General features: G+C 36.6%; 1 protein-coding gene across 1 annotated transcript; it reads left to right on the top strand.

Moving 5' to 3' along the window:
- Positions 1 to 4374: 4374 nt before the first annotated feature.
- On the top strand, positions 4375 to 16281 carry LOC127952192 (zinc finger protein 595). The gene is made up of 2 exons (XM_052550592.1): positions 4375 to 4491; positions 13222 to 16281. The coding sequence occupies exon 2, from the start codon at positions 13598 to 13600 to the stop codon at positions 14795 to 14797; it is 1200 nt and encodes a 399-aa protein (XP_052406552.1). The 5' UTR covers positions 4375 to 4491; positions 13222 to 13597; the 3' UTR covers positions 14798 to 16281.
- Positions 16282 to 23393: the final 7112 nt, after the last annotated feature.

Here is a 23393-nt window from a genome sequence, read left to right on the forward strand (position 1 = left end):
ACATTTAATATCTAAGCATCCAACGGGTTTGTGTGAGAAATGTGGACAAAGTGAAACTGTAGAACATGTGTTTATTAATTGAATTGTAATGGTTATGATGAAGAAAGAGAAGTGCTAAGAGAAGAATTATGGAAGAATGAAGGGAAAGAGTTAACATTAAAGAATATATTAGACTCGGATATAGGAAATAGTATGGTTAATGTGTTGTTTCAGTTTTTAAATAATACTGGTTTAATGAAGAGAATGTATGATTAATATGTATATAGGCTTATAGAGAGAGGTAGAAGATGTGGATGAAGTATAGGGTGAGACAGTATAAGGAAAACTGGAGGTAAATAAGGTTGTGGATGGGTAGTGGGAGTTAAAGGGAAGTTTTTTTTTTTTTTGGGGGGGGGGGGGGGGGGGGTTGCTTAGATCTTACTTAGATCAGCAGGCAAGAAGCATGTGAGGAAAACCTGTGAGGTTCATTGAGACCTGAGTGGTTTTGTATGTTCGTTGTGATGTGTGTTTCGATGTTTGTAGCGTTAATGTTGCCATCACTGAATTTTCTGATTTGTGTGAGAATAATATCGTGATCTTTAGCAAATTAAATTGGTTATAATTACATTACATGATTAAAATTGAGAACAGGTCCTGCATAATTAGTCTGTACATAATGAGTCGTGGGATATTTAAAATCCCTACAGAAATATGAAGAAACACACTGGAAACATTTTTGCGTTGTGGTACTTTTTCGGTTTAAAGAAGATTTTATGATCAAAGTCAATTACTGCACATATAAAACTATAACATGTTAATTTTATTAATTGAATTGCTCTGAATGTAGTTGTCAGAAAATCTATTCATATGTGCTTTAGGATAGTTATTTGACTAATTGTTTATGCTTAAATTCTTATAGTTATTTATATTTGGAAGAATTTACATTGTAAGTAAATTTTATTTATAGAGCACATTTAAATTCAGCATACACTGACCAAAGTACTGTACAAAACAATCATAAAATACAATAAAGTATAAAATGCAATACAATAAAATATCAATTAAAATCCAAGGTAACAATACTAAAAATTAAGAAAGGTCATAGAATAAAGATGCGTTTTAAGTTTAGACTCAAAAACTGAAATAGAGAACTCTTAATGTCAGGTGGCAACTGATTCATAACCGTGGAGCAGCTACTAGGCTCTGTCACCCTTAAACTTAAGTTGTGTCCATAGGACACGTAAAAGAGCTATATTAGAAGATCTAAGGGAGTTAGGAGCAGAATTAAGTCCATTAAGTGCTTTAAAAACAATAAACATTTTTTATTGAATTCTAAAAGATATAGGAAACCACTGGAGCCATAGGCGTAATTTGCGGGTGGGACATGTCCCCCCACCTTTTTGCCAGGGTTGATACTGTCCCTTTAGTTAGCATTACAAAAACTCTCCTGCACAGCAAAAAAGTCAAATTTAACACTCCTGGAATGTATATATGACAATTAATAAATTTATCCACAAATCAATACATGTTTACATTTATTTATTTAAATTGAAACATTGTAACTTTATCACTGCACCAAAATATCTTCACATTCAGTGTTTTACAAAAAGTTTTACTGTTTACTGCACTTTGTTATTCTCCTCGTTGTAGCGGCTAATGAAACGGAAGTCTCACCCATAGACTTACTTCTGCGCTGAGGAAAAAGTTGTGTAGTGCTTACGTTTATCTGCTTAACCTACAGCATCTCATTCATTACCATAAAAGCTGAATGCAGGGTCGTACTTATCTGATGCGTGACCCGGTGCAAAGTAAGGAGCGTTCCTGGGTGGAGGCTCATTAAGTCTGTTTACCCCACAAGTGTGGAGTCCGGTGCGACCCAACCAGTTGCACCCACCTAAGGATGGCCCTGACTGAATGTATGTTGCTGATCACTGAACAAAGTCTGTGCCAATGGCATTTGGACCTTCCTGGAGAAAGTAGTCTCTTTCTTTTTTTCAGGACGACAGGATCAGGTTCTCTGCTGTTTCCAGCTAAGCAAGAAATCCACTCCCACTTGCAGCATCACAAATTCACATCCATTAATCAAAGCTATTAACAAGTGAAATATCAGAGACAAGTATAATTTACAATATAATAATAGTTAACTCAAAACATTTACCCTAAAATTCTGTCATCATTTTTTTTTATCTTCATGTGGTTCCAAACCTGTATGACATATATTTCGTACATGGTGTCTGTAGAACAGAATGAGTATAAGTAAATAACAATTCAGGTGAACAATTTGTTTTAAGGGTTATTTTGTCCCCCGTGGCGAGTGGGGCGGGGCCGAGAGGCGTGGGAACGAGGAGTGAGGCCAGGTGTAGTGATTGAAGATGAGCTGCACCTGCGCCCCACCGCCGGTCTTGAGTCCCACGTAGGAGATGGAAGGATATAAAACTGGAGTGACGACCGTGAAGGACGAGAGAGGACCAGGCCTGGGATATTATTTTATGTTTGCTTTTTATTTGTGGGCGTCAGTCGCCGTGAGGGGCTGACGCGCTGTTTTGTTTATTTTTGAATTATTAAAATGATGTTTTGATTGTGCGCCCGTTCCCGCCTCCTTCTTCCCGACGACTATGGAGTATGTATATCGTTACAGTGGTGCCGAAACCCGGGAGAAGGAGGGACGCGCTGCTGAAGATCCCTCGCCGCTGTGGTGCCCTCGAGCTGGCGAGGTATGTGCCGCCAGGGACGCTCGAGGCGGTGGGCTGGAGCAAGTTGCCGGGGACGGGCGAGCTCGCTGCTGGCCGCCCACGATATGGAGGGGCGGCTGCCGTCCGTGAGGGAGCGGAGGAGTCGGCGCCGTTCGCCAGGGGGCCGGAGCCTGCCACCTCCGCGAAGGAATCCGGAGGGGCAGGGAACGGGGGACTCCTGCCGGCTGCCCAAAACCGGAGGAGCCGTCGCCGTCCATCGGGCGGCGGAGGAGTGTCGCGCCGTCCGCCGAGGGCCGTCCAGTGCCACCGCCAGGCACCGCGGTTTTTTTCTCTCTCCCCTCTCTCGTCCTTGTCGCTCCTCCTTCCATCTCCTTTTCTCTCGCCTCGTCTGTCCTACCCCCAGGTTCCTGCAGGTCCCCGTGAGCGGTCCCCTCCGGAGGGAAGGGGGGGGGTAGAGCGCAGTCTCGAGGGTACCCCCCGGCCTGCGAGGGGCGATGGGGGTATGTGGCGAGTGGGGCGGGGCCGAGAGGCGTGGGAACGAGGAGTGAGGCCAGGTGTAGTGATTGGAGATGAGCTACACCTGCGCCCCACCGCCGGTCTTGAGTCCCACGTAGGAGATGGAAAGATATAAAACTGGAGTGACGACCGTGAAGGACGAGAGAGGACCAGGCCTGGGACGTTATTTTATGTGTTTGCTTTTATTTGTTTTATTTGCTGTTTTGTGTTTATTTTGAATATTAAAATTATGTTTTGATTGTGCGCCGGTTCCCGCCTCCTTCTTCCCGATGAATATGGAGATTTGTATATCGTTACACCCCCAAAAATAAAAATGATGTCATAATTTATTTTCCTGACTGCTGGTCTCGTGAGACTCTTTTAGCAAAGCAAAGCAATTCAATCCAACTCAACTAGGAAAACCACACAAGTTGTGAACAAGTAAGATGAATAAAAACAAAATAAATTTTTTTTTTTTCAGAACTTGTGCAATTCAGAGTGATCTTGAATAATAGTGTACCATGAACACACAGTCATGCACAGAGTTCCAACAATCAAGTTCTTTGTTAAATAATATGGAAAAGTTCAGTATGTTTCTCACCAAACCTTACTGTATAACCCCAGAAAACTTGGAATAGACATCACATGATACACAAGACCACTTTATTATATTTTTGCTTCTATTTTAACAGCTTGATGTTATTCGCCATAGACTGACATGATATGGACAAGCACATTTTGGACGTTTTATTTAAATCTCCTTTTGTGGTCTAACAAAGAAACGCATGACATAGGACAAATTCAAGGGTAAGTTAAATTTGACCTATCCCTTTAAGGAAAAGCATTTAACTCACTGTAAAACTAAATATTTTTATTGTAAAAATAAGTTTTCTTATGGATTTTTTTTAATCCCCTGTATTTTCTTTCTTTCTTTCTTTCTTTCTTTCTTTCTTTCTTTCTCTCTGTTCCTTTGATGCTATTATGAATGTAACTGACTAAAGTTGAAAACACTGTTGCCATCTATATATGTGTGTTGTGTTGCTGTTCTTGTTATGCAACAAAAACAAAACTAAAACCAAACTTATTTAACAGGCGAACACTTGACCTTACATCAGCGTGTAATATCGGAAGTGTGACGTAATTATTCAGTGAGTCCCGTTAGCTCAGAGGGAGGGGCGGGGCTTGTGAGCTACCCTGGGTCCAGCCGCTGGGGGCGATCGAGACGCACTGGCGTCACGCTGCAGCAGCGCTTGTGAGGATCACTCGGTGTGCGCATGCGCGAGTAAGAAGAGCCGAGCTGCGCGAGAGTATTGAGAGTTATATGGTGAGTGCGAGTCCTCTTTATCTTTTCTTTCTTTTCTATTATTTGCTAACGGAGCCAGATAAGTCACCTGTAGGAGAGAACAAAAGAAAAGCACTCTTTCGCATCCGTTCCTCGGGTTTGTAAACTGTACCCAGCAAGCAATTTCGCGTCTAACAGACGTCTAAACACAGCCCAGACGTCTAGGCTAAATCGAGGCTAATTTTGGGCTGTCAGTGAAAATCTAATAGACGTCTAAACATACCCCAAGAATAGACAGCTATTGAATGACTACATATATACGTCTAATAGACGTCTAACCATAGCCCAAGAATAGACTAGTCATCAATTAGACCGCTAAATGACTACACGTCTAATAGACAGGCAATATGGGTCTAGGCTAAAACAAGGCTGATTTTGGTCTGTCAGTGAAAATCTAATAGACGTCTAACCATAGCCCAAGAATAGACTAGTCATCAATTACACTACATATACATGTAATAGACAACAAAATGAGGCATAAGGATTCTTTTCACTCAAATATAACAGGTTCTCATAAATGAAAATCCATCCAAACTAATTGAATATAAAGGGATTTATTTTGAATAATCATATTTACAACAACAACTTGGACAACATTCAAACATAAAAATTAACAAATAAAACATTGGAAAAATATGTAAAACAATTAATTTCTAAGAATTAACTGTTTACTTTAGATCCATAACCCCCACCCCCTGCCCTCCCTGGTGCTTGTTTGAAATGATTAGAAATAGCATTTTTTATTTCACATTCCGTAGCTGATGGAAAGCTGGTCATCACTGCGTCTGCCAAATGAGAAAAAGGAAAGAATTATTGCTCAAGAAAAACATTGTTGACGATCCTTTTTATCTAATTAGTCAATCACTTTTGCTAGGATAATTTAATAGAGTTAACAGAATATAGATTGAGACTATATAATTTATATCAATATAGACAATAATTTATATCAATATTATGATTAATATCAATATTTGAACATTTTTGCTCGCGTAATGGTAAAGCAATACGGCGTGTAACGAGATGCGTATCGAACAATTCTGTACAAGGCATATATATCTATATATATATAGGCTATATACACACATACATATACATATATATCTTAAATTTTCTTCTCGAATGTTCATTTTTATCAAGCTCATATATGCAGGTTCAGTAATTTCACTTAAATGGCAATGAAAATGACCTATTAATTTTCATTTAAGTGAAATTACTAAACTTACATATATGAGCTTGATACAAATGAACATTCGAGAAGAAAATTTCAGATGGCACTTAGAGGCTTTTGCATCTGAACTCTTTATATCTATCTATCTTTATATATATATTCAATTGCTGTACTTTGTTGACTGATTGCAGGATAATTAGCAATAAACAGTGTCTTTAAATCAAATAAAGTGGATTACATCACTCCAGTTCTGAGGTTTTTACACTGGCTATCTGTCTGTCAAAAAATTCATATCCAAAAACTACAGTTGGTTATTAAATTAACATTTTAACGACAAAGTAAATTTCTAATCTTCTGATGCACTATGAACCATCCAGAGCAGACCTCTCAGGACATCTGGGACAGTAGCCAACTACTTCTATATCTCCAAAGTCAAAACAAAATATGGAGAAGCAGCATTCAGATTTATATCTGAAACAAATTCACCGAAAACTGAATGTATGCTGCATATTTTAATTATTTACAAACAAGTTTAAAGACTTTATGTTTGCCACTACCTTTTATTAAATGGAGAGGATTTTTTTTTTTTTAATTTCTTTTCATGTTGCACTATGCTGCTGTTAAATTTTATGTAAAGTACTTACAAAATTTGCTTTAAATCAACTATAATTTAAAAACAAAAATATACTGGTATCTTTATAATAATAAAAAATAGTAATGATAAGTTTCATAGTTTCATGGTTACCGCATCCATTGAATTTAGATACATTTGCAATTACACGTGCAGGTAACGTTAACTTTTTGGAGAAAAGTAGTACTCTGCAATGTTAATGTTAAAATGTCATGGTTTCTACACATTATAACAGCTAACTAATTTAAAAAATGAACATATCAAAAATAACACGCATACTTACAAGATCGAAGTAGAAATGTGAAGGTTTTCACTCAGACTGTTGCTCACCCGTTGCTCTCCGACAGCTGCCTCGTGTAAAATAAAATGGCGAAAATGTTTATCGCGAGATTTGGCTAAAGTGATCTAGACATGTCTCAGTAGTGTTTCGATTGTGCCATCTAGCGGTTGGGAAATGCAATTGCATTTGATTTGATTTTTTTTTATCGTAGATTGTGTATGAATGTTTGACAGAATATATATTAAGCTGTGTAAGCGAAAACATTTCAAAGACTAATATTCTAGGTCGCTGGTCTGAATCTGGGCTATAGCCAAGCCGTACGTAGACCAGATTGCATTGATTTCGCCAGGTGGGCTAAAGCAGACCGCATATAGCCCGTCCAATTCGGAGCTAAATCGTGACTACAGATCGACCATGTCGTGAAAATGACATATTGAACATTGATATCATACCAATGCGAAAATGATTGAATATTAACCATTTCATGCACTGCCTGGCAAAAAAATACAATTAATCAGTTTTGACAAAAAGTGGGCTACAATAGCCGGGTCTGAATACGAGCTAAATCGTGGCTAAGCACAACCTACACATATAACATGTAAAATAAAGTAAACCAAACAACTTGTAATCACGGTAGACTCTGCGTACATGATGGAATATCATACATCTCACAAGTTATTTTGCAAAAAAAATACATTTATCCAGATTAAATGTTATTTGGGCTAAAAGTGGGTTACACATAGCCGGACTATATCGGGTCTATATTTAACCCAGACGTTGAAATGAGGGCTATTGCTTGCTGGGTAGCTACATGCAACAAGCTCATGTAGCCAGTGTCAACGAATCATTGTAGTTTTGTAGGGCGTTATTTTAATGACAAATGTGAGAGAGTTTTAAGAGTTGCACAGGACACAGTTTGAGAGAGACACACGTTTTAAGTGCGCGCGGCCGGTGTCCCCCCACCCAGCACCAGACGTCATTTGGACGTCGTTTTCTGGTCTAAATGAAGTCGACCCGTCATGGCCATCTTTTAGACCAAAAAGCGACGTTGAAAATTGGTCTTCATTTGGTCCGTCGGATTTTGTCCAAATTAAGCCCAAAAAGCGAAGTTGAAAATTGGTCTTCGTTTGGTCCGTCGGATTTGGTCCAAATAAGCCCCAAAAGCGACATTTAACGTCTCCAAATTTAGCCCAAAAATAGATGTAAATGGGCTTTAAGTCCAAATTTATCAGAAAAATAACTTTTATTTCGCACCACAAAGCCCTTGACATAAACCAGTGATTAAATATATTAGACCTCAGGTCTGAAGCACTGTTAAATATATTTAAATATTTTGAAAAAACTTGATGGTCACGCGCTGAACTGGAGCGGAGGAAGTCACCATGGAAACGGGGCGCAGCTCAACCGTCAAGCAGCTGAATGGACGCTGTCTCTCATGGATGTTTTCACTAATTTCAGGTAAATTTAATCCCTAAAATACACAAATATTACATAAAAGTGTCCCTGAAACTTTCTTTCATGTAAATGACACGCTTTCGTTGAAAATGTACTTTATAGAAATGTGTCTTCAGAAAAGTTAGCATCTCAACCATAATCCTAACTACAAGAGGTAACTTTATATGCATCTTTCACAATATATTTCGCCTACATCAGCATGAATCTGCAATTTTTTATATATGTGTGTGTTTATATAATATTTTCATTATATGTGTGTGTGTGTGTTTGCCTGTTAGTTATTTTGATGTCCACACTGTAAGAGCATTACTCGGTTAGTAAACCTAAAACTTTAAATTCTGTTATTATTCTTAAATTTTTTTTGTATAATCTGTAAATTAATTTTCTTTTCTGCATTTCACCTCTGCTATAGTTTATTTATAATAAACCTGGCATTGTATAATAAATATTGTTGGCTTAGACAGATTGACAGAATGACAGATTGTTTATGTTCTAGATTCTTCCATGCTGATGGCCGTGCGTGTATCCAGATGAAGAACATTTTTAGACATTATGAAACATAACTAGTAAGTAATACCTCAAACATACACTACCATTCAATTGTTTAAGGGTCAGATTTATCATGTATTAACATTTACATTTATTCATTTAGCAGACGCTTTTATCCAAAGAGACTTACAGATGAAGACAGTGGAAGCAATCAAAAAGAGCAATGATATATAAGTGCTATAACAAGTCTCAGTTAGGTCAACACAGTACACGTAGCATGGGATTTTAAATAATATAACAAATAAAAAGAAAACGGATAAGAATTTAAAAAAAGAATAGAGCAAGCTAGTTAGAGGTCTTTACACATACACACACACATATACAATTGCATAATAAATGAAAAGAAAATAGAATACAAAAAGATTAGAAAGGTAGTCAGATTCAAATACAGAATGTATTTAAAATAAATATTTTATGCTCACCACTGCTGCATTTATTTGATTAAAATACAGTAAAATAGTAATATTTGAAATTACTGGGGTGTCCTTGACTAAGGTTTTTCATAGTCAAATCTTGCTGATATCCGACTAATAGTCTAATCATATGTTTGGGGGGAGAATACACTGAGTCAAGTCAGACATTCGACAGTCATAATTACTGATCTTAACACAGGTAAAATTTGTAAAGAACACCTTGCAGATACAAACGGGGTAAATAATAGTTCATCATTGATAGATCTTTTCTATTTCAGAGACTGAAAATCATTGATAAATTGTAACTTATTGGAAGAGGAATAATAAGAAGAAAAGAAAATGCATGTGTGACTTAATATTGGCTTCTTATTTTTCAGTGTTGAAAGTGCTTTCTTCTCATCTTTGTGCATTTTCAGATGTTGTGCATATTTATGGATCAAATTATTTAAGCTTGTTTAACTTTTTAACATTATAATATTGGTTGTCTTCTCTTTTTTCAGAGTTTAGCTCCAACCCCAGTTAAGCGGACCTGAGCAGCTGATCAAGGATCAGCAGAAACTCTGCAGAACGGTGCTCCTCCAGCCCAGGACTGGACACCAGTGATGTAAGTCATTATGCCTCTTTATATTGCATGTTCAGAACATATTGCAGGAGATCTCAACATTGTCTCTCAAGGTCCACTTACATGCAGAGTTTTGCACCAACCTGCAGTGCACCTGAGCCCATTAATCAAGGTCTTCAGTTTTACTAACTATAAGTCACAAACAGGTGAGTGTGATCAGGTGTGGACGTAAACTCTGGGGGTGTTTCACTCAGGTCCATTGCTCAGTAGTCAGTGGTGAAGGACTGCCTCAATCACAATTTTCTTTTTACGGTGCACTGATAATTCGCTATAAGATTACACGTAATAGATTTTAAAACACAAACCAATAATATATTTTAGCATAAACCTATCACTAGACAGGTAATGTCTAATCTAGTAAACATTTCCAATTAATTTATGAATTAAATCTTGCACATACATGTAATAAAGTATTTATCATAATGTGCTGTAAATTGCCAGCAGTGATGTTGTACAATGAGGACAGAAATAGTCACCAGTGTATAGTGAGCCACAGTGCTTACCAGTACCTACATTTATATGTACACAATATATTCACAACTTGGCAGACTGTGAAGCTGATTGAGACGTAAACTCTGCATGACAGTGGACCTTAAGCCAAGCATAGGTCTCTGCAGGAAAGTAATGGAAGTTACCAGATCAGGGTGTTTTTAGACCATAATACCTGATTGGCTGACGTCATCGTGATGGTGGGGTTAGGTAAGGGGGGTCATTTTGATTGCATGATTTAGAAACACCCAGCAGTTTGAATACACACACTAAGTCATAAACGCCCACTTTTACTCTGCAGAGACCGAAGTCTCACCTTAAGGGCCAGAGTTGACAAGCCCTGACATACTGATTAGTTAATAATCCCTCATGAAGAACGAGTACAATTTAATTTGTGCTTTTTGGACAACCATTGTTTTTGTATTATTAATTTACATTTTAGTTACTGTTTTCTTTCTCACTTTAGATGCTGGAGAAAAAACAGCGAGGCTAAAGCATTCAAAGTGGAAACATCTGCTGTGGCTCATTAATCCAGAATTGGGATGGAGGAAGTAGCAGAAGATCAGGCATAGATCTACTGGTGCCCCTGTGGGAACCCCATTTACCTAATGTGTTCGTTAAACCAAAGATTTTCATCACTCACCTTCATGTCCAAGCCAGACTTTTGTTCATCTTTAAAACACAAATGCAGAACTTTTTAATAAAATCTGAGAATTTTTTTTTTATATAAAATAACGCATTCACACAAAGCACCATGATGCATCAGTACTGCATTGGCATTGGTCTATTAAAAAAATACTGATAAATGTAATGGTTTCCACAAAATATTGGGAAGCACAACTGTTTTAAACATTGATAATAATCAGAAATGTTTCTTGAGCAGCAAATCAGTATATTATAATGATTTCTGAAGATCATGTAACACTGAAGACTGGAGTAATTGTGTTACAGATTCAGTTTATAGGCATAAATTACATTTGACTGCATCCACATAAAAAACAATTATTTCTGTAGTTATATTTCACAATATTACTGTTTTTACAGTCTGTTTAATCAAAGGATGCTTAAGATGTGATCAAGAATTTACATGAAAGAGGTAATGTGTCAATAAATGTGTCAATATACTGTGAATTGTCTTATTTTCACTAATTAGGAATATTAAAAATAATTTACGGTTGTAATTAGGCCTGGAAAAGACGTCTTTTAACCTTTAACTTTTCAACCACATTTAAACGTAATTTGGACGTCTTTTTATAGACGTCTTTTCGACGACCTGAAAAAGAAGTCTTTTCACCTTTAACTTTTCAACTAAATTTTAACGTTTAGACGTCTGCCAATGACGTCTTTTCAACGAGTTTTTGCTGGGTGGGCCAGATAGCAAACAGTCATTGAAACTATGCTGAATCATTCCGTTGTCAACATTAAGTCATTGAATCAACATCGAACTCTGATGTTGATTCAACATCATTTTGCACCCTGATTTAATATTGAAACAATGTTGAAATTCTGTCCATAGATCAACGGAATTTCAATGGAATTTCAATCGTTTTTAAATGTAATGCCATAAATTAAATAGCTTGCTTTATCTATAGCCAGGATGTTAAAAAGTATTGGAACATTTGAAATCTTGTATAAAACACAGAACACGCCACACTATTTAAAATCAAATTCATGTTTATTAGCCTCTCTACTCTTTATTTACACCTCATGTTGTAGGCTAGATCATATTTCCCCTATATTCAAAGCACTTTTCAAAACTGCCCGTTCATGGATGTATTCGAATTAAAGGGAGGCAAAAAGGATTAGCTTGCAGTGACCTCTTTCATAAGGAAAATGTATGAGGCCAAGTGACTAAAAATTTTATGTTTATTATTTTATTAGTTCAGAAGTAGTTGTTAACTCCACAAATGTAATATAAATAACTGGATACTAATTAAATAGTTAATGTAGATTAGAGTTACCATAGACAAAAGATGTTTTGACAAAATAATCCTAGACAAAAATGGTTGCATTCAGTTTTTGACGAGGTTTTGGGCTGGAAAACCAATTGCAAGTGGTAAATAACTTTTGCTTACTTGGTGTGCAATAGTGATCTGTAAGAGAACAGAAAAGACAAAAATCTCTGTTAAAAACAGCAATTAAAATTCACAATCATGTACTCAGGTAACCAATCTGTTATTAAAAATATAAAAACAACGAATATAAACAACAAAATATACAAATTAAATATACAATGTAAAGTTTAGAGGAAAAGTGGTTGCTGGACAAAAAGAGGCCAGCCAATTTTTATTTTAGAATTAAAAAAAAAAAACAAAAAACTTGCCATTTCAGCTAGATTCTACTGGCCTGGAATGGGGTGGACATTGATAAATGGGTCAAAGTCTACTTAATATTTTCATTTTCAACATTGCTGACACACACACATAAACTGATTATGTTGTGGAATGCATTTCTCATGTGCTTATTTCTGAAAATCGGGTTTTGCAGTGTGCCCAGTGCCAGTTAAGCAGACTGTCCATCAAGCAGTTGCCCAAATACATTCCTGTATGTATGCTTGTTGTCCACAGATGTGCATGGGAAGTCATGAGGTTACAAAATTCAAATATATTAATATTATAATTTTAAGGTGGACAAGACTCTGTAACAACTGGGATGAATTTAGTGGGCAAAGTCAACAGGACCAACAATGTAAATGAGAACATTTATTGACCATTACACAAAATAGCCTATGCTATTGTGACTAAATATGAAGCGGTTGTGTACTGCATTAATTTATTTCACAGGTTTATATATATCTGTATCAATTAAAATTTTCATATGTGCATAGGGTTCTGATTTATACACAACATTTATGATTCAGTGTATATTTATTCTCATGTATGTTTTGTGCATACCACACAAATATTTTTTCAGCTTTCAGTGCATACATAAATACAAAAACAGCAAAGCATGTAATAAAAATAAATGAGTGTAAATGAATAAGTATATGACAGTATAAAACAGAATAGCCAAAGCCTCCATCATCACATTTAAATGGGTAACAATCAGATTGGGAAAAAAAAGTAAATACATTTAATGCTTGTAAATTGTGTAATTCCATTGCAGTGTTTGCTACTGGCGACCTGGATGAAGCGCTATAAAGCAAGAAGTTGACTGAGCAAAGCCAAAGAACAGAAGCAGGAGATAACATGATGATTAAAAGGAGCAAAAGTTACTGAAAAATCTTAGTTGGATTTTATTCAATCCTCACACTTTATCTGACCAGTACCCATCCAACAAGTAGTCTTTTACCTAAGTTTGAAAAGACATCAGAAAATACATACTGCTGTGAGAGAGTGCATGTGCTTTGAGTGTGAGAAGACTTTTACTACAGCGGGCAGTTTAAAAAAAAAGCACCAGAGGATCCACATTGGAAAAAAAAACGTTCATATGTGATCAATGCGGGAAGAGCTCCACACTAAAAGCAAACCTTACAGACCATATGAGAGTTCATACCAGAGAGAAACCATTCACGTATGATCAGTGTGGAAAGCGTTACATATCCTCATCAGACATAAAGGTACAAATGGACATCCACACTGGAGAGAAACCGTACACATGTGATCAATGTGACGCATTTTTTTTGAGAGCTTCACACCTGAAGCAGCACAAGAGAGTTCATACAAAGGAAAAACCACATTCCTGCCATTTTTGTGGAAAGAGTTTTTCATGTCCAGAACATTTAAAAGTGCATCAGAAAATACATACTGGTGTGAGAGAGCACATGTGCTTTGAGTGTGAAAAGACTTTTAGTTCAGCGAGCAGTTTAAAAACGCATAAGAGGATTCACACTGGAGAGAAACCGTATAAGTGTTCACTCTGTGACAAGAGATTCAGATATTCAGGAAATCTGAAAACACACAAGAGGATCCACACTGGAGAGAAACCTTACAAGTGTTCACTCTGTGATGAGAGATTCAGTCAGTCAGGAAATCTGAAAACACACAAGAGGATCCACAATGGAATGAAACCTTTTAAGTGTTCACACTGTGATGAGAGATTCAGTCAGTCAGGAAATCTGCAAAAACATGAGAGGGTTCACACAGGAGAAAAACCTTACACATGTGATCAGTGCGGGAAGAGTTTTGCAATAAAAGAAAACTTTACGGACCACATGAGAGTTCATACTGGAGAGAAACCGTTCACTTGTGATCAGTGCGGGAAGAGTTTCTCACAATCATCAACCCTCAAGTTACACATGAACATCCACACCGAAGAGAAACTGTACACATGTGATCAGTGCGGGAAAATGTTTTTGTGGTCTTCAAACCTGACAACACACCTGAAACTTCATGCAAAGGAGAAACCACATTCATGTAATTTGTGTGGAAAGAGTTTTCCATTAATACAATATTTGAAAGCACATCAGAAAATACATTCTGGTGTGAGAGAGTACATGTGCTTTGAGTGTGAAAAGACTTTTATTTCAGCGAGCAGTTTAAAACGGCATGAGAGGATCCACACTGGAGAGAAACCTTACAAGTGTTTACACTGTGACAAGAGATTCAGTGATTTAGGACAGCTGAAAAGACACGAGAGGATTCACACTGGAGAGAAACCGTATCACTGCACTGAATGTGGGAAGTGTTTCAAACATTCATCTTCTCTACACAATCATACAAAAAACATTCACAGTAAGTAGATCATCTTCAGATCCAGTACAAGCAACATAAAGAAACCTTATCTGAAGTTTTCACTGTGAATAAAGTTCATCTTCATAAACAGCAGATTCAACTGAGATTCAGATCAACTCAAAGATAAAGTTCCTGTAACAAAGGTTTAAATAATTTTGCTTCATGATATTAATGATATCCCAGGGGGCGTATTACAGAAAACTTATTTTCTTAGGTCTTAACTTAAGGTATATGTTAAAGGAAAACACCCATAATGCCAAGAAAAACACTCTTCTCTAATTAATTCATAGGAAAACAAATTGGGGGATGAATGCACACATCCTAAGGTCACTGTGTATATTATTACTGTTCTTGTATGTTGTCTTTTGTATTGCATACTGTTTTATGCATACATTATGATAGATCACTAGTTAAAATAACCTCATCTATATCATGTTTGGTCTCTTTAAATTCGTGTTTTGATGATCTAAGTGAGAGTGTACATGATATGATGATACCTATTCCTATACCTGCTTCTATTGGTTTAGAAATGTGTTAGACTAGTTTGTGTTGGTGTTTAGTTAATAAAAATCTTGTGCACAGATTACACAAGTTTCTGATTGTGTCACTGCTTTTGAATAATGTCCCTTTTACGAAATTATGTAGGTACATGCTTTAATGCAGGGGTGTCACACTCATTTTGGTCTGGGGGCCGCATACAGCTTAATCTGATCTCAAGGGGGCCAGACCAGTAAACTCAAAGCAAAACTACATATAAATAACAATAAGTCCTCTTTTTTCTTTGTATTAGTGCAAAGACGTACATTATAAAAATCTTTATATTAAATGAATTGTCCTTTTACAAAATATATTATGAACAACCTAAGTAGTATGTGCAATTTCAATAACACTATTACTCAGTTGAACATTTATTTAAGTGCATTATGTATAAAAAACTGATCACAGTTAGTGTACAATGTCGCACAACATTTAGTCACAGTTTTGTGGAACTTAAAAACACTGTCCTGCATATTAACATAAATCAAACATAGAAATATAGAAATTATTTCAAATCCATTTTCCAATTCTGGGAAACAATTCTGAACACATGAATTGACTCCACACACTTAAAAACTTAAGTGGCAGCTGTTTTAAAAAGAAAATATTTGTAAAAATTTATTTTTTTTTTAAGTTTTTTTTTAAGTAAACAAAATCCTGTCTGCCACGGTATTTCTCGTCAAAGTAATATTGGCAAAAGCTTGTCGCTTCTCAGGATACACAATTTCGGCAGCCTTCAAAATACAATTTTTGACGAACTCCCCCTCACAGTACAGCTTTGATGCTAATGCTATTTCGCTAGCAATTAGGTAGCTGGCTTTCACTGCATCATCGCTGGCCTCTTGCTGATTGCTGTTTCCTCAGATCCACCAATATTTCATTTACCTTCTGTCTTCTCAGTTCTCCATGGAAGCTGTTGTATTTTGTTTCGGTCCAATCTCCATAAAATGTTGCATGATTGTGTAGAATCATATAATGCATAACTTAATTGCAAAGTAAGAGAAATTGGCCTGTTTTCACTTGGACTATTAGCTTCTTTCCCAGCTTTACATAATGGAACTACTACAGCGTCTTTTCAGCACCTAATTGACCCTTTTCCCATACCTTCTCTTTATATAACTATAAAAGAATACCTTTTGATGATTCACTTACATTTTAATAACATTATATAGCATATCTGATCTTTACACAGTACTGATAACCTAGTACTTCTTAATGCACTATATTTAATTATACTATACTTAATAGCAAATGAAGTATATTTTCATCTTCCATAATTAATTCTCTATATCTTAAAACTGTAAAAAATTAAATAAATAAGTCAAATGACAAAAAAAGGTAAAATACAATATTTTAAATTCAATAAAGTGCATAAACTAATTCTTACGGCATTTTTCATAAAGAATAAAATAAATAAATAAAAACTTATTTTACAGGTTTTTCTTTGAATTAAGATATTTTACTTCAACGGTTTTGTTTGCCAGCCGTAGCTGCCAGTCATTTTACAGTTTTTTTTTTTGTATAAAAATTTTTTTACAGTGTAAAATGGTTGTAAAAAAGTGATGGCACTAATAGTTTTATGGAGAAATTGTTATTTTACAGGAATTTCCTAGATTATAATGACCAAACACCTTAAATATTGAAAAAAGTGACAGCATTAAAGGTTCTAATGACAAACACTGTTATTTAACAACCTTTGCTAAAGTTTAATAATAAAACACATTCAATAAATTGTCAAGACGTGCTCAAGATTGTAAATTAATTTTGGAGGACAAAAATAAATTTGAAAAAAAAAAAAATAACTGTATAAAACGGATTAAAATCATCTTCGATAACATTTAATCTAAATAAAATAGAATGATTCAGTTAATAAATTACAGTATATATCTTAAATTAAATACAACATTTTAACTACTAGTAATTATCAGTAGAACAGTTATCAAATTCTCAAATTATATATTTTTTAAGTGATTAAAGTGAAATTATCTAAACATTCTGAACACAAAACTGATACATTTACAAGATTCCACACCACTATTGATTTTAAACATTAAACAATTTAGATTTAAAGAAACACGCCACTTTTTTGGAAATAGGCTCATTTTACAACTCCCCCAGAGTTCACCAGTTCTGGGTCTGGCGGTAACAATTTTAGCATAGCTTAGCATAGATCATTGAATCAGACTATACCATTAGCATCTCTCTCAAAACAAATGACCAAAAAGTTTTGATACTTTTCCTATTTAAACCTTGATTCTTCTGTAGTTACATTGTCTACTTAGACTGATGGAAAATGAAATGTTGTGATTTTCGAGGCCGGTATGGCTAGGAACTATACTCTCATTCCTGTGTAATAATGAAGGATGCAGCAGGTGGAATGATATTACGCAGTACCTGAAAACTTAATTTTTATTAATTAATTAATTTTATTAATTTTACCTTTATTTATCCAGGTAAACTGTTTGAGAACTTCTCATTTACAAACATGACCTGGCCAAGAGGCTACGGGAATAAATGGGAACATACTGTGCAACTGTACATAGTCAAACACATGACACATAGAACAAGCAATTTAATTTAAAAAGATAGACAATAAAGAAAAAAAAACAGAAATAGAAAAACAATAAAGGGATTGAAAGTGGAGTCTGGGGAACCGGTTTTCGACTAAAAATGATATCTTTTGTCTTACTGGTGTTAATACGGAGGTGGAGATTGTCAAAAAACTGCTCTATAGAGGTGAAGCTGAGTTTAAGACTGGAAGCCGCAGAATTTGGAGAGGATCCACCTGAGTACAAAATGGTATAATCTGCATAAAGATGAATCTGGGAGGTGCCAGCAACTCTGGCTTTATCATTGATGTAGATAGATAAAAGGCTTGGGCCCAGGATGGAGCCTTGAGGCACACCTTTAGAGATAATAAGTGGGATTATTTATTCATGGTTTTAAAAAAATTTGGGTTTGGACCTAAAATAATATCATGGATTTGTCTATTATATTCCACTCCATCAGCTTGTGTGAAAACTTATTCTGAAACTTCCCCTTATTTCTGTCTTTCTCGTGACACCCGTCAGGGCTGCCCACTTTCGCCTCTCCTCTTTGCCTTAGCTATAGAGCCTCTCTCCATAGCATTAAAATCGTCTTCAGTGTTTTCAGGTATTTATAGAGGAGGAAGGGAGCATCGTGTATCACTGTATGCAGACGACCTCCTGTTATATGTCTCAGACCCTCTTAACTGCATAGATAGTATAATGCACCTGTTGAATGAGTTTGGTTTAATTTCAGGTTATAAATTGAATTATGCTAAAAGTGAGTGTTTTCCCATAGGTGATTTGGCGAAACAAATTCCTCCAGCTATGCTCCCTTTTCACATGTCTTCTACAGGTTTCCGTTATCTAGGGGTTCATATTTCAAATTCATTCAAGTCTTACTTTAGTAGGCAGGATTGAATCAATCAAAATGAATATTCTAACAAGAATAGTTTTTTTTTATTTCAGACTATTCCTGTTATTCTTCCTAAATATTTTTTAAATCATTCGAATCCATCATATCCTCATATATCTGGGCTGGTAAGCCTCCACGTGCACAAGTCGACTCTTCAAAGAACTAGACAGGATGGGGGTCTCGCTCTTCCAAATTTTCTTTTCTATTATTGGGCAGCTAATATTCCTTCTACTGTAGATTCAACTTTTGCACAGCTCAGAGAGAAGGGCCTTGTTCTATTTCATGATTTGATTCTTGATGATCATGTATTTGCGTCATTCAAAGATTTGATGAGTAGTAGTAGGCGGCAGCCATATCACCCTGGAGCCCAAGACTGGTTGCCCACTGAAGCTAAGCAGGTCTGAGCCTGGTCAGTACCTGGATGGGAGACCTCCTGAGAAAGCTAGGTTGCTGCTGGGAGAGGTGCTAGTGAGGCCCGCAGGGGGTGCTCACCCTGAGTAGTAAGTTAAATTTACATATAAGGAACAGCTGGAGGACCAATATGCAACTTATTAGGTCAATTGGAAACATGATTGGGTATAAAAAGAGCCTCTCAGAGTGGCAATGTATCTCAGAAGTCAAGATGGGCAGAGGATCACAGATTCCCCCAATGCTGTGGCGAAAAATAGTGGAGTAATATCAGAAAGGAGTTTCTCAAAGAAAAATTGCAGAGTTTGAAGTTATCATAATTTACAGTTCATAATATCATCCAAAGATTCAGAGAATCTGGAACAATCTCTGTGCTTAAGGGTCAAGGCCGGAAAACCATACTGGATGCCCATGATCTTCGGGCCCTTAGACGGCACTGCATCACATACAGGAATGATACTGTAATGGAAATCACAACATGGGCTCAGGAATACTTCCAGAAAACATTGTCGGTGATCACAATCCAGACGTCGTCTCTTTTAGGGAAGACCTTGCATTTTCCAACATGACAATGCCAGACCACATACTGCATCAATTACAACATCATAGCTGCGTAGAAGAAGGATCCGGATACTCAAATGGCCAGCCTGAAGTCCAGATCTTTCACCCATAGAAAACATTTGGCACATCATAAAGAGGAAGATGCGACATAAAAGACCTCAGACAGTTGAGCAACTAGAAGCCTGTATTAGACAAGAATGGGACAACATTCCTATTTCTAAACTTCTAAGCAAATTTTCTCCTCTATCCCCAGACGTTTTCAGACTGTTATAAAACTTTTTTGAGATGTGTTGATGCCATAAAATTAACTTATTTTTCCCTTAAAAAGATACATTTTCTCAGTTTAAACATTTGATATGTAATTTATGTTGTATTCTGAATAAAATATTGAAATTTGAAACATCCACATCATTGCATTCTGTTTTTATTCACAATTTGCACACTGTCCCAACTTTTTTTGGAATCGGCTTTGCAGATTAGATTGCATTAAACTTTATTGTCTTTGCACATGTAAGGTCCAAGGCAATGAAAAGCAGAAACCATCTAACCAGAAGTGCAATAAGCAGTAAGTACAGGATATACAGTGTCTGGGTATTATTAATGTTAAGTTGTCTTCTAATTAATGTTTCACCTGTAGTTTGAATACTCTTTCAAGAAGGAAGGCAGAAGCTTTCGACAAACGCTTCTTAATTCCGGAAGCTATAACATTTTCAAGAGATGAGTTTATTTTTTATTTTGTTCTACACTGTTGCTGTTAAAACAAAGTTATATTTTACACAACTGCCTTTTCTGGTTCTGGTTTTATTATCTGTGTTGTTTATTAATTATTATTATTCAGTAAATGTTTTATATAAGTAACACTAAAATACTTGGTATTTAGTATTGATAAATGAAAGCTGTGTGTATCCATGATGGTGATTTTAGTTACATTATTTCTTCTAAAGATGGTGACAAGACACTGCTTTTCCGAGTGAATCTGCAATAAAGACTAGTAATGAATTATCCTTTTCTTTTTAATGCAATTATGTGCCTATTTTGGTACAAACATACAGCTCACAACAGTTATGGGGGACAAATGAAAAGGGTATACAGAAAAAGATGCACATGTGAATAGTGGAAAAACTTTGCTACCTCAGTATGCTTCCTTATGATTTGATGGTAAACGTTTGAAACCAGACAAGCAGATTGGGTAAATTTTAATTAAATATGCAACATTTATCTAATTAACTTCTACATTACAAAGGATATAGATACATGCAATAATAAGTTAACTTTGGCTATAGTTAGAGCAGCAGAGGAAGTGTAAAAGTGTAAAGTGAAGTGACATTCAGCCAAGTATGGTGACCCATACTCAGAATTTGTGCTCTGCATTTAACCCATCCGAAATGCACACACACAGAGCAGTGAACACACACACACACACTGTGAGCACACACCCGGAGCAGTGGGCAGCCATTTATGCTGCGGCGCCCGGGGAGCAGTTGGGGGTTCAATGCCTTGCTCAAGGGCACCTAAGTCGTGGTATTGAAGGTGGAGAGAGCTGTTAATGCACTACCCCCACCCACAATTCCGTCCGGCCCGAGACTACCCAACCCTTCGATTGGGAGTCCAACCCTCTAACCATTAGGCCACGACTTCCCAAAGCAATTCTTACAACAAAGGGCAAGGAAATGAAGAAGGTTGTCCCCTGGTGGAATCTGAAGTTTTTAAATATGAAGCTTTGAGAAAGACATTCATACTGTATTGAAGGATTCAATGTTTTGCCAGTTTAAGTGATGATCACTGTGGTGCATCGGCTAGAATACATGAGGCATGGTTTCAAAAGTTTCTTTATTGCAACAGTTGGATAGATGTATTAATCTATACAATAATTATTCTTATTCCAGTTACATCAATCATCCAGCATTATATCCAGTTATATAGTTTTTAACCTGGTATGTAATGGATAATTGTATTTATACACTGACAGCAATTTGCTTTAAGGGATGAAACTGTCTGAAAGCTATATGTTTAGGCCATAAACTGTGTCACACATTGCATTAAATATAAACAATGACAGTAAGCAACAAAAACGATCAATTCAAGATGCAATATTAGGTACAAATTATGGCATCAAATATCAAACTGACGGTAAATAAAAAGTAATGTGTTCATCCATTCATTTAAAAGAATAACAGAACAGTAACATAAAAACAGTATATAATGTGAATATTACAAACCACTTTTTTTCTCAGTAAATATACATATCATATTAACATTTATGTACTCACTGTTTGTTGCACGCACAAATCCACCAAAACAACAAGAATTAGCAACACTGAAATTTCACTAACCATCACTTTACTCAAACTACTGTAAATGTCCTCTAATGCATTAGTCTTTAAGATATTAAAGCAGTCCATTAGCGACCTCCACTGGACTGGTTCATACAGTCCTTTTCAACAGCAGCCGCCAAATTTGTCTCATAAATTTGCAGTCACTTGGGCCACCCTTTGTCCCCATCATCTGGTACAGTGGGGAAAGTTATCAGATGACTAGCAGGCCTGACATAAGATCGATCTTTCACTTGAATCTCTGCTCTATGTATTTGCCCATCAACTCCCGGGGAACACCTTGATGACTCGTCCAATTTGCCATAGCGCAATGACTAATACCTTATTTGGTTGAATTGGGTTTGTATCCGTATGCCATTTTTCTCTGGTTTTCAATGCAGGTTAGTAATTCTTGATGAACTGTGACCAGAATCAGTCAGCAAGGTCTTGACAGTCCCTCCAGCACAGAGGACTGAGTATAACTGAATCATGGTAAAGGACTTGTGGCAGAGCACGATCTAGTCACCCCATCAGAAAATTGGGGATGACTGAGTCTGGGTTGGCTACATATGAAGAGATGTTACCTGAGGGTATGGAATCCTGAATTCCCTGATTTCCAATTAGGACTGTGTTAACCGTCTCCTCAGTGACAAACGGGTGGCATTAAGGGTGGTTTATAAAGGTATCTTTATGGACCCGATTTTCCTTCCCCAGGAAGCTCCAAAGTGTGGTGCGCTGGGATAGGATAGCAACCTATCTTAATTAAAAAGGGGCTAAAGCCCTCCATTCCAGTGGAGAAGAGTGGCAGGCAATGTAGGAGGAGGCGAGTGGGAATTAGGTCTGCAATGCAAAGAATCACTGGATGAACTCTACATTTCTGACATAAAATATTTTTTTAGGCTGCATTAATTAGGTAAACTGGAACCAGGAACACTTCCCATAACACCTGATATACTTGCTACATTATTAGAAGAATGGCATCTACGCTAATATTAGTCTGTTTCTCTCTTATTCCGAGGTCACCGTGGCCACCAGATCCAGCCTGTATCCAGATCAGAGAGTCACTGCAGTCACCTGGATCCAGTACGTATCCAGACCAGATGGTGGATCAGCACCTAGAAACCATACCGCGTGCCTACATTGGAAATAACGAACTTGAACGGCCCCTAAGAACTGCGGTTTTCTACAGTACTTCAAATATGCCATTGAGAATCACAGAAAGTGACCTTGTTGCACCAGCCGTGATGAGTGAAACAGTTCTTGCTGGAGCCATGTATTCCACCAGATTAGGATAAAGGCTGTGCGATATGGACAAAAAAAAACCTATCACGTTTTTTTTTTTTAT

The sequence above is a fragment of the Carassius gibelio genome, chromosome B3 (genome assembly GCF_023724105.1).
Source record: "Carassius gibelio isolate Cgi1373 ecotype wild population from Czech Republic chromosome B3, carGib1.2-hapl.c, whole genome shotgun sequence".
In the NCBI taxonomy this organism is placed as follows: Eukaryota; Metazoa; Chordata; class Actinopteri; order Cypriniformes; family Cyprinidae; genus Carassius; species Carassius gibelio.